The sequence below is a fragment of the Rhincodon typus genome, chromosome 14 (assembly GCF_021869965.1).
Source record: "Rhincodon typus isolate 14 chromosome 14, sRhiTyp1.1, whole genome shotgun sequence".
Classification (NCBI taxonomy): Eukaryota; Metazoa; Chordata; class Chondrichthyes; order Orectolobiformes; family Rhincodontidae; genus Rhincodon; species Rhincodon typus.
In genome coordinates this window covers 54,959,198-54,972,428 of record NC_063345.1, presented here as the reverse complement: position 1 = coordinate 54,972,428, position 13,231 = coordinate 54,959,198, and the positions used below count along the sequence as shown (strand labels likewise).

The 13,231-nt window shown below is 41.7% G+C and overlaps 1 protein-coding gene across 2 annotated transcripts in view; it reads right to left on the bottom strand.

The window, feature by feature from the left end:
* LOC109914929 (protein diaphanous homolog 2-like) overlaps nt 1-13,231 on the bottom strand; it is a 395,717-nt gene that overhangs the window by 46,953 nt on the left and 335,533 nt on the right. The window contains exon 19 of one of the 2 annotated variants that reach the window (XM_048605013.1): nt 1,004-3,651. The exons of the other annotated variant lie outside the window; for it this stretch is intronic. Coding sequence (XP_048460970.1) covers nt 3,641-3,651 — 11 coding nt within the window. The 3' untranslated portion in view covers nt 1,004-3,640. Of the gene's footprint in view, nt 1-1,003; nt 3,652-13,231 lie in introns of those variants that run through there. 2 annotated transcript variants of the gene reach the window in all.

The window sequence follows — 13,231 nt, the reverse complement described above, 5'->3', positions numbered from 1 at the left end:
ATGCTGCTTGGCCTGCTGTGTTCATCCAGCCCTGCACCTTGTTGTCTCGGATTCTCCAGCATCTGCAGTTCCTACTATCTCTCACACCAAATTAATATCTCCCTGCCTCACACAACATCACTTCCACGAGCAGGAGGCCCCTCCAACGGCATGAATGCCAACTTGACTTTTGGACAGTGCGTGTTACGAGGTGAAACCTATTCAATATGTACTGTTTAAGCCAAATAAAAATACGCGTTTCATGAAGTAGTCTAAACTGGTGAAATGCTGTCAGAATCAGATAATAGGATTTATTCATTTTAGATCTGAAATATAAATTTCAAAGTACAGATTGAGCCTCTCAAAAATCTGGGTAATAATCTCACTACTAGAAACCTATTTCTTCGGGATGCAGTAATTATTGAAAGCAAAAGCACAGAACCTGCACATTTTGATAATCACTGCTGCACTCTTCTTAATGATGCACTATGTTAACTGTAAGCCTCCAATAATCATTTTCCAATCAAACACTTGATCTCGTTAAAAAAAAATCAAGATTGATACAATCTGTTCATCTGCTCCAATCTATCTTTGTGGCCGTGAATTCTGCATTCAAACCATTTTTTCTTCTGTAAATTGAACAAAGATAGATAGATAGCATTTCTTCTGAAATGTCCTTGTACAGAGATATAAAGATTTTAGATCCTTCTAATATCATCACATTAATATAAGGAAAGCTCACCACAACAGATTAGAGAGGGCTTGTAATTAATTGCAATGAGGATCTTAGATATTCTGTGCAATGCACAGAGCTGTAATCATTCTTAATCTTAAGAAGATTTTAAGGAACATGAACTGGGGGCAGAAAGGTCATCAGCACTTCTAGGAGCATCTGCAAGAGCTGAGGGAATGCTATGGTCACCTTTAGGTCACGTGAGTTGTGGGAACATTTGAGATGTCCAAGAAGAGGACTGATATTTCATTACGTCATTCAAATTATACACACCCAAACAACATTTTGAAATAAGTTATGATATCCCATTATTTATTATCCATACATTGGTTCTGGGCATTATGTGTTTGCATCACAGCAGGTGAACACATTTTGCCACCAAAAGCAACATCAGCACAAATCATTATGTTATTCAAACAGTGGTCCAGATATAGATGCTATTAAATCTAGTGGTACATAATCTCCAATGAACAAAGCGTTTATGTCCACTGTGGCCATTAATGTTAATTTGTTAAAGCCATGTGCAATTTTTGATGTGTGCAACTATGTTCTAAATATTTAAGGATTCAGAGCTGGTCTCTGATACTGCTGCAGAGTCCGTAAGAGAAAAACCTCCTTCCCTTCAGAATAGAAGAGCAAAATCTTGTGTCCAGGAGAGATTTAAAGCTCATGTGACTGGCACTGAACAGAGGATTATTGAGAGAATATGAGGATTTACAGCAAACCTACAAAGGAAAGAAGCAAGACTATTTCTGAAGAAGGGTCCTGACCCAAAACGTCAACTTTCCTGTTCCTCTCATGCTTCTTGGCCTGCTGTGTTCCTCCAGCTCCACACTGTGTTACCTCTGACTCCAGCATCTTCAGTTCTTGCTATCCAAAAGTAACTATTATATGTGGATCAAAAGTGATTTTTAAGTAATAAGTTTGAAATGTTAAGAAAAATCAGTTGCCATTTTTTCTCTCTGTATAGATCAAACAAATATTGAACTCGGTGCAAATCATACCCCATTTAAAAAAACTAAACTTATTTTGGAAGTGAAAAAGTGATCATAAACAATGATCAATTTTATTCAAATTACCAAAAAAAAAATTAAGCGGCGACAATCTTCCCAAAGAAACAAAAATTGAAATTAGAATCATTACTCTGGCCAAAATGTCTACAGTTCAGGATAATTAAACAAAGCTAAAATATCATTTACGACATCCAATCTTCCCTGCCCTACTAATTCTTCCTTTCAAACACCTAACTTTCACAGTATTACAGCTGTATATGAAAATTAGAAGACTAGCTTTAAATGGCATGTAGAAATATACCGTTTATATTCTTGTGACTTTTTGCTGGAATTTTTTTCCTTAACTGAGGTTTGGGACTTCTCCAGATCAATCAGAAGGGTGAATAATTCCCTTTCTTTTCTTACTTCTGCAATCTGTATAACAGTGTTGAATTACAAAACCCAAATATTTTACAGTTTAACCATACACGATGCTCAGAAATAAACTGGATAGGTTTTCTCATAATAGCAACATATTAAAAAAATTAAAACAGTTTCAAAATAAACTATTGAAATAATACGTACAAGGCTTACATTTTTCTTTAAGAAAAGCAATATATGGTTCCTAAACTCTCAATCACAGAAACACTGAATACAAAGAAAACGTAAACCTATTAACTAATCTAAAAGGTGGAGGGAGCTGAAGATTGCAGGAAGCATTTAAAAAGTCCAATAACAAACGTGTTATTTTTTCTGTGGCTTATGAGGTCTCAAAGTTGCACAGTTGGTGTATCAGTGTGTTAAATGCATCTATTTCCCTGACCGTACCACTGAAGCAGGCTTTCACATTTTAAGAAATCTTGGCTCACAGTCAAGATTCTTTCCAACTAGGGCTGTCAACCAGGTACACTTCTTCTTGGAGAGATGAGCTTTTTCCGCCTATGTTCAGTTCTGCATTCTTAATTACATGACCGCTTGCCAGAAGTTCTTTAAAATAGAAGCAGTTTATATATTCCATGTTTGTAGAGGTTATTATTTCCAGACTGGCAACTGCACAAGATATTTAATCTTCAACATGTGTAAATTCTCATTGTGTTATGAATCAAATAGTAAGTGAGGGTCTTCCCACACTTCCCAGGGGTATCACTGTCTGATTTCATTGCCTTTAGGAAAAATGTCAATTTCAGCTTAAACTTTATACTAATCCTTGCCTATGTCATGGCAAACCTGTGTAGGTCAGATGATCCCTGTGGTCATGTTCAGAATTTTTGGCCCCTATTTAAAATAACTTTAACTTCAATGATAATCCCAAATAGTAAATCAGCTGACGGAATTCAGATGTCAAGAGTTGGCATTTTTTGTCATTGTAACAGATTTTGAATCTATGAGACTCAATAATTGTTCGTCTGCAATCTAAAGTAAACTTGTTTCCCATTTTTCTTTGTGTTGAAGTCAATTACTAAGTCATCCTAGAAGAGTCTGACTGAACTTTTCTTCCACAACAACAACAAAAACAAAGTTGCCAGAAAAGCTCAGCAGGTATGGCAGCATCTGTGAAGAAAAAAAATCAGAATTAACGTTTCGGAACCGGTGACCCTTCCTCAGAGCAGTTCTGAGGAAGCGTCACCAGACCTGAAACATTAAGTCGTATTTTTTCCTTCACAGATGCTGCCAGACCTGCTGAGCTTTTCCAGCAACTTTGTTTTTGTTCCTGATTTACAGCATCCGCAGTTCTTTTGGTTTGAACTTCTCTTCAGTTGCACTAATTCTTGCTACTTTTCTTTTACTTTCAGGAAGGGAGGAGGCATTGATTTGTACTGAAGCATGGTTCCATCAACAGCTCTCCAGAAATTCATTGAAGTGAGCTACTCAATAATAGGGGAAGGGTCTATCACGTTTGAGCCAGAAACAGAAACTGCTGGAAAAGTTCAGCAGGTCAGGCAGCATCTGTGGAGAGAAATCAGAGTTAACATTTCAGTCCAGTAATCTTTCCTCATGTGATGGTAGCTCACATTTGAGACACTGTATTCTTTCGTGCCATAGAAATAAATATCACAATTCTAGCAAATCCATATTATAGCTATCAGAAGAGGGAACACAAGTTAACTTCCTTCCCTGTTACAGCTGCATTTATCAAACCTACGAAACCAGCTTTAAATGGCAAGTGCAAATATACTATTTAGAGAGTTCTTGCTATTATTTACTGGAGTTCATTTCTTCAACTCATGGCTGCTTTTGGACCCAGGCTGATATCAGCTTATCATCTTACACTGGGAATCAATGCTTTAATCTGGATGGCCCAGATGCCTCCATAATTGTACACTCATTGAATGAGTTAAAACAGTTTGACGCACAGCACAGTCCTCACCATATCATGATGCTACTAACACAGCACCCAGAAGTTTCAGCCCTTCGCCCCACCCCCCCTCCTCTTCTCAATGAATTGATGACACATTATCATCTGGGAAAAAAGTCAACTCGCAGTAAGAAGTTAATGTAACAGTTTTGTCACCTATTACCACCAGCAATGAAACCGCTGCATAAAACACTGATCATGGCTTAGCCAAATTTAAGACGACTTAGCCAACAATTTCCAGCATCATTGACATCATCAGACAGAGCAGCCAGCCAAAAACACTGCACAATTCACACCAGTAAATCAGGAATTAAAAAGCACTGATTAGATTGAACATTTTATGCAAATTTCACAAGAGAACAAAATAAATGAATGAACATCAAAAACTGAAATACAGTCTGGGGCTGGAGGAACACTGCAGGTCAGACAGCCTTAGAGGAGCAGGAGAGTCAAGATTTCGGGTTTATATCCTTCATCAGGAGTTGTCTCGAGTGCTGGTGAGGCCACACTTGGAATACTGTGTACAGTTTTGGTCTCCTTACTTGAGAAAGGATGTACTGGCACTGGAGGGGGTGCACAGGAGATTCACTAGGTTGATTCCAGAGTTGAGAGGGCTAGCTTACGAACAGAGATTGAGTAGGCTGGGATTAGATTTATTGGAATTTAGAAGAATGAGGGGGGGATCTCATAGAAACATAATTTTATGAAGGGAATGGTTAAGATTGAAGCAGGGAGGATGTTTCCACTGATGGGTGAAATGAGAACGAGAGGGCATAGCCTCAAAATTAGGGGAAGCAGATTTAGGACTGAATTGAAGAGGAACTTCTTCACCCAAAGGGTTGTGAATCTGTGGAATTCCCTGCCAAGTGAAGTAGTTGAGGCTTCCTCATTGAATGCTTTTAAAGCTCAGATTTTTTTCTGAACAGTAAAGGAATTAAGGGTTATGGTGACAGGATGGGTAAGAGGAGGTGAGGCTACGAATAGATCAGACATGATCTTATTGAATAGCGGAGTGGGCTCGAAGAGCCAGATGGCCTACTCCTGCTCCTGGTTCTTATGCTCTTACAAGTAAATGAATAACAAATGTTTGGAGGGTTGTGGACCATGGGCAGACAGGCAGGTCTAGTTTAGTTTGGGATTATGGTCGGCGTGGACTGGTTGGACCGAAGGGGTATATTTCCATTTGACTGTATGACCCTATAGAGAACTCCATCCACCCCTCAAAAAATTACTGTAAAAAATTACTGAATTACTGTAGTGGAAAGAATGTCACAATTCAAAAGAATAATATTAGTGTTCCTGGAGTAGAGAGAGTTGGTCAGAAATAACATACTTCAAAAAAAAGGTATGTTTCATGAACAAGGTATATCAATTTCGGTAGGGTGGGGTTACTGCAGTGTAAAAGAGGATGTGCTCGTCAGTTCAATTTTCTAAAAAAAAACAACCATCTATGAAGATTTCAACAGTGAGGAGCAGGGACACAAAGTGACTTCTCAATTTCCATACTTAATTGTGCATATACAGACACAGAAGCTATTGGCAATTTCATAGAGTAGTGATGGCAAATGTTGATGGTTACACTGCAATTATAGATGCAAAATCCAATCCAATAGAAACTACAATGACTTTGAAAGATTAAAAGTCCCAGTGAAGAATTCTTGCATTAAATCACAGAAATCCACATAAATGTCAGTCTACCATCAAAGGGAATGATCCAGTGTATGGAATATAGAACTACCATCCAAGCCACAAAATCTTTATCTGCGGTAACTTTCACCATGCATTATTCGATTATGGTCAGCTTTCCCTTCTGGTTCCAGTCTACATATAAAATGGTTCCATTGATCATAGTTATAGATTTGGAGTTTCTTTGTATCATCACTCTCCTCAATGACTAAACAAGTATGTAGTTAGATATTAATCTCTATGATCAGGTTGCCACAATTACACCGTGCCCTCATGTGCACAACCAATCAATAAGCAAAAACAGGAGCATTCTGATGATCAATATTAACAAATTAGTGCAATGCTGTATAATTCTCAGATAGTCTTAGCAGCTATTAAATGTCATATCAACCACATCAAGAGACGAATATCAAAAACACTCCAATGATGTCAGTTCATTGATGTTTGCCTCCTCAGATATCTCAGCAAATCAATCCTGAAGCCTCACCTCTTTGGCCAGAGCAGGCAATTGGTGCATTATAAAGATTTGAATACATGGATCAGGGAGACAAAATGTTTCAAACCCTGAACCATTGCCAACTAGAAGACAGCAGATATATGAGAACATCACCTTTTTCAAATTGCCCTCCAAAGCACTCACCTTCTTGACTTGGAAGTGCATTGCTGTTCTTTCATTATCACTGGATCAAAATCCTGAAACTCCCTCCTGACAATCAGTATGGACTGAAGCAGATCAAGGAGGAAACTCATTATCACCTTCTCAAAATAAATTTGGGCTAGACAATTTTGATCCAGCCAATAACACACATATCCCCTGAATGAAAACAAGAATATTTGTGCCTTGCTCCCTTTTTGAAGAAAGGAGTTACATTTGCCATTTTTCAATTAAAAGGAACATCCCTGAATCGAATTGGTTTTGAAAAAAATTAAAACCAACAGATCAACTATCTCATTATGTGTTACTTTCAAAACTCTAGGATCAAATCCATCAAGACTGAGGGACTTGAGGCTGTTTTCGTTAGACAGAAGAAGGTTAAGAGGTGACTTGATAGAGACATACAAGATGATCAGAGGATTAGATAGGGTGGACAGTGGGAGCCTTTTTCCTCGGACGGTGATGGCTAGCACGAGGGGACATAGCTTTAAATTGAGGGGTGATAGATGTAGGACAGATGTCAGAGGTAGGTTCTTTACTCAGAGTAGTAAGGGTGTGGAATGCCCTGCCTGCAAAAGTAGTAGACTCGCCAAATTTAAGGGCATTTAAATGGTCATTGGATAAACATATGGATGATAATGGAATAGTGTAGGTTAGATGGCTTCAGATTGGTTTCACAGGTCGGCGCAACATCGAGGGCTGAAGGGCCTGTACTGCGCTGTAATGTTCTATGTTCTATGTTCTATGTTCTAAGACTGGGGACTTGTCAACTCACAATTCCAACAATTTACTCAGCAACAATTCGTGAGAATTGAGATCTATTTTAATTCTTGTTACTTGTATCCTCTCTTGTAGGAACTAACAAAATATTTGTTCAGTTCACCTGCTGTTTTGTCATCCTTCATTACCAATTCCCCAGATCCATTTTCTGTAGGAACAAGGTAGACAAGAAAGGAGGCTGGAAAATCTCAGCAATCCAGGCAGCATCTGGAGGAGAAGAGTCAACGTTTCGGGTATTACCCTTCTTCAGGACTGGATGTGGGGGTAGGGGGAGCTGCAGATAAAGAGAGGCAGTGGGGGGAGGGTAGAGGAATGGAGGTGATAGGTGGACACCAGAAGTAGGTATGACCTGGTTGGTCAATGGGAGGGATGAATCCGGTTGGTAGCTGGAATGGAAGGAAGGGGCTGGAAATGGAGCTGGGGAATGGGTGGAAAGGTTATTTGAAATTGGAGAACTCCGAGTAAAGTCCTCCAGGCTGTAGGGTGCCCAGGCGGAAGGTAAGGTGTGAGAGACAAAAAAAAAAAGATGCTGGAATCCAAGGTAGACAAACAGCAGGCTGGAAGAACAGCACTGCGGAAGGGTAATACCCAAAACGTTGACTTCTCCTGTCCTCCAGATACTACCTGACTTGCTGTATTCTTCCAGCCTCCTATTTGTCTACAGAAGATAAGGTGTTGTCCTTAAATTTGCAATCTAATGTACTGTGACACTAGAGTAGGCCAAGGACGGACATGTCGGGGGTGGGGGGGGGGGGGGGGGTGATTGGAGGGGAACTGAAATGGGTGGTGATCGGATGGTTAAGCTGGCCATTTCAGGCCAGGCGAAGATGGTCAGTGAAACAGTCACCTAGTCTACGATTGATCTCAATGATGTAGCGAAGACCCCATCAGGAGCACCGGATGCAATAGACTAGGTTGGAGGAGATGCAAGGTGAAACTCTGTCTCACCTGGAAGCACTGTTTAGGAGACTTGGATGGACAGGTGTTGTATCTTTTACAGTTACAGGGGAAGGTACCAAGCAGGTTGGAGTGGTTGGTAGGGAGTGTGGCATGAACTAAGCAGTGGCAAAAGGAATGGTCCTTGCGGAAGGCAGAGAGGGGTGGGGAATGGAAGATGTTCTGGATGGTGGGGTCTAATTGGAGTTGGCGGAATGTTTGAGGGTGATACATTGGATGTGGGCGCTGGTAGGGTCGAAAGTGAGGACAAGGGGGACCTACCTTCATTATGTTTGGGGGAGGGGTTTTAGAGCTGAGGACTGGGGAATGGAGGCAGCGCGGGGGAGGGCTGTCTGGATGACATAGCGGGGAAAAGAATGTTGTTTGAAATAGGAGAACATCCGGGATGTTTCGGAGTGGAAAACATCTCAATGTCAGACCAGGTGTGACAGAGACGGAGGAATTGGGAAAACGGGATGGAGCTTTTGCAGGGCATAGGGTGGGAGGAGGTGTAGTCCAGGTAGCTATGGGAGTCTGTGGGTTATAGTAAATGTTGGTCTGTAAACTGTCGCCCGAAATGGAATCGGAGTGGTCAAGAAAGGGGAGGGGGAGGTGTCTGAGATAGAATTTGAGGACGGGGTGGAAGTTGTTAGCAAAGTTGATGAACAGCTCCAGTTCAGCCTAGGTGCAGGGTGCAGGATGCAGCACTGATGCAGTCATCAATGTAACGGTAGAAGAGTTGGGGAACAATACCAGTGTACATACTGAAGAAGGACTGTTCGACACAATTGACAAAGAGGCTGGCGTAGCTGGGGCCCATGCGAGAGTCCGTGGCCAGCCCCTAGATTTGGAGAAAGTGGGAAGAATTGAAGGAAAAGTTATTGAGGGCGAGGACTAGTTTGGCAAAGCAAAGGAGGGTATTGGTGGGGGGGAGTACTGGATGAGTCTGCTGGAGAGAAAAAAACTGAGGGCCTGTAGGGATTGCATGTTCATGGTAAAGATGAAGCTCTGGAGGCCAGGAAACTGGAAATTTCTGAAGAGGTGGAGGGCATGGTTTGTGTCCCAAGTGTAGGTGGGGAGTGCCTGGACCAAGGGTGACAGAATGGAATCGAGGTAGGAAGAAATGAGTTTGGTGGGGCAGGAGCATGCAGAGACGATTGGTCGGCCATGGTGGTTGAGCTTGTGGATCTTGGGGAGCAGGTAGAACCGGGCAGGGGGACTCTAAGGTTGGAGGCGGTGAAGCGATGGACAGTGTGGGAGATGGTAGCTCAATGGGCCATGGTGGAGTCATGGTCAAGGTGGAGATGGGGTGTGGTGTCGGAGAATTGGCATTCAGTCTCTACGACATAGTTCCATCCTCCAGACTACCACCGCTCCGCCTTTGTCAGCGGGTTTCTCCTTCCAGGTGAGACAGAGTTTCACCTGCATCCACTCCAACCCAGCCTATTGCATCTGGTGTTCCCGATGTGGTCTTCTTTGCATCGGTGAGGCCAAACATAGACTAGGTGACCATTTCGCTGAGCATCTCCACCCGGCCTGAAATGGCCAGTCCCGCCTCCTCCCTTCTATTCCAGCTACCAACCGGATTCATCCCTCCCATCGACCAATCAGGTCATACTTACCACCAGCATCCACCTATCACCACCATTCCGCTACACTCCCCCTCCACACCCCCCCCACCGCCTCTCTTTATCTGCAGCTCCCCTTAATCCCCATTTCCAGTCCTGAAGAAGAGTAATACCTGAAACATTGACTTCTCCTCCTCCTCCTGCCTGGCTTGCTATGTTTTTCTAGCCTCCTATCTGTCTACCTTGGATTCCAGCATCTGCAATTTGTTTTGTGTCTCTGGAGAAACAACATTGACTTTGTTAATCCTTTTCAAATATCTGAAGAAACTTCTCCTGTCTGATTTTATACTTTTGGCCAACTTTCTCTTGTAGTGTAGTTTTATTTTTCCTCCTTAATTAATCCTTGAGTAATTTGCTGTTGTTCTAAACAGTTCAAAAAAAATAGGAGCAGCCCTTCAAGCCTGCTGTGCAATTCAATATAATCATGGCTAACCATCCAACTCAGTACCCTGTTCCTGCTTACTCCCCATATCATTTAATCCATTTAGTCTCAAGAACTATATCTAAGTCTTTCTTGAAAGTCTTCAATGTTTTGACCTCAACAGTTTACTGCAGCAGAGAATTCCACATGCACATCACACTCTGGGTGAAGAAGTCTTCCTCATTAAAAGAAAGAATAACTGCAGATGCTGGAAACCTAAATCAAAAACAGAAATTGCCGGAGAAACTCAGCTGGTCTGGCAGCTTCAGTAGAGAGAAAAATTGTTAACATTTCGAATCTAGTGGCCCTTCGTAAGAACAGAAAACAGCTGGGAAAGGGTGGTACTTATCCTAATTACCTGTAAGGAGGGGTGTGAGGAGTGACTGAATCAAATGTGTGGAGATGGTGCTGAGAGAGGTAGAGAGGGGCAAAAGATAACGAGACACACAGAGATTGCTGATGATTAAGTGATAAGGAGACAATGGTGAGTAGTTTGCTGACAAGAGATGTCTCTGGTTAAAAGTGGGTTGGCTGTGCTAGCAGCAACCCATGCAAAATAGGGGAAAGGTATGGGGGGTAAGGTAACAAACAAAGGGGGGTCATGTTCTGTAATTCCTCTACTCAATGCTGAGTCTTGAAGGTTAGAAGGTATATAAGCGACAGACAAGGTGTTTTTCCTACAGCTTGTGTTGCTTTTCACTGAAACACTGCAGCAAATCCACAAGGTGTCATGCTCAAGTGGAGGGTAACTGGAAGCTTGGGACCATGTCTACAGAGAGGACACAAACCTGTGTTTTGTCTTCATAATATAGATGAGACCACATTGTGAGCAGCCAATACAGCAGACTAGATTGACTGAAGTGCAGATATGTTACTGCTTCATACGGAAGGTATCTGGGGTCTTGGATAGTAATTGGACACGTGTTGCATCTTCTGTGATTGCATGGGAAGGTGTTGTGGGGCTGTGAGGTGATGTTGGGAATGGAGGAGGAGTGGACCAGAATGTCCTGGGGATGAAAAATCCTTGTGGAATGCTGACAAGGAAGGGACAGGGAATATGTATTTAGTATTAACATTCTGTTGGAGGTGACGGTAAGAGTAGCTTTGATCCTTTGGATTCAGAAGCTGGTGAGGTCATTAGCACCCTATTTGCTATTATCTCCCTCTCGGTTTATCATCAGCCATCCCTTCTCCGAGGGCCAGCTCCATGTATTCTATTCACTCCTTTGCAGTCTCCCAATCCCCAATCAACCCCAACCCCTGTCATCAGCATAGTTCTGACAAAGGGTCGCTAGACTCAAAACGTGAGCTCTCCACAGATGTTGGCAGGTGTTTTTGTTTTACTTTCCTCCTCATCTCAATCCTAAAAGGCCTACCCCTTATCCTTAGTCATTGGTCACAAATCCTTTGTGCATTTGTCCTGTCTAATCCTGTTAAAATTTCATAGGTTTCTAGATGTTCTCCCCTGCCGCTACCATTCTTCTAAACTCTAATGAATATTGACCCAACAATCTAATCTCTTCCCATACATCAGCTATGCCCATCCCAAGAATTGGTTTTTTGTTTATATTCTGTCCAACCTTCTGAACTGCCACCTATCTTTGCACAATTAAACGTCTTTTTGTTGAGATTGACGGCATTTAATTTTTTTTAAGCTAAGTATCATGGTGGGTCCATCCCTTGGAATTTTTCTTTTTTGTTGGAATCTATCTATTCTGTGCTTTCTGAAATGTCCCCTTAAATGTCTGCCACTGTATGTCTATTGACCTTTCCTTAATGTAAATTGCCAGTCTACTTTCCTTAGATCAGCCTCCATACCCTAACTGCTCTTGTTTAAATTTAAAACAGGAGCCTTGGATCCTCAGTCGTTAGCACTGTTGCCTCACATCACCAGGGACCTGCCTTCGATTCCAGCCCCGAGCGACCGTCTATGTAGATTTTGCATGTTCTTCCCACGTCTGCATGGGTTTCCTCCGGGTGCTCCAGTTTCTTCCCACAGTCTTAAGATGTGCAAGTTAGGTTGACTGGCCATGCTAAATTGCCCATTGTGTCCAGAGACGTGCAGGCTAAGTGGATTAGCCATGGGAAATGCAGGGTTACAGGTATAGGGTAGGGAGTGAGAGTCTGGGTGGGATGCCCTTCGGACAATTGGTGTGGACTCAATGGGCCAACTGGCCTATTTCCATACCATAGGAATTCTATAATTCAACAGTTCTAAGATTCAGACTTCTTTCCTGAAATTGTATGTAAAATTCTGGATTACTAAAAAACTATGTAATATTATGGTCACTACTTCTCAGCGGCACTTTCTCTATGAAGGCAGCAATTAATCCTATCTCATTAGTGAAAATAAGGTCTGCTATAGCCTACTCTCTGGTTGGTGCCAGACAAGATTCAATGAATTCCTCACCTAAACTATTTTTTGCATCTAATTTTTCAAGTCTATATGTAGGTTAAAATATGTAATGATAATCGCTGTACTCTTATGACCAGCTCCCATGATTTCTTCTTTGACAGACTGTCCTACCACGTGGGTATTGTTAGGGGGTCAGTACACAACTCCCTCAAGTGATTGCTTGACATTATCATTCCTCCTTTCTACCCAGATTGTGTCTATATCCTGGTTTCCTGAATTTACAACATTCTCTCTACTGTGCTTTAATTAACAGAGCCACCTGGCGACCCTTTCTCAGCTTCCCACCCTACCTAAATGTCACATCCTGTCTAATATTCAGGTCCCAATCTAAGTCATCATGCCATGTCTGTTATGCCCACTGGATGATTCTTATTTATCTCATAAGAATCATTCGTACTAATGGTTCATCTGTTTTATTTCAAGTGTTCCATGCATTCAAATACAGTGCCTTAAATTTCATCCTTTTATTATATTTATAATCTCCAGTCTATTGTGATTTTCTCTTAGATGTGCATTCTGTTCCATCCTGCTAATGGTTGACTGTTTGTCATTTCCCACATTAATTCCTTCCTCTTTTGCACATTTCCCAATCCTCGACTATCCACAGCTTTCTAAATTCGGGCCACATTTCTCACGTTTTAATTTAAAG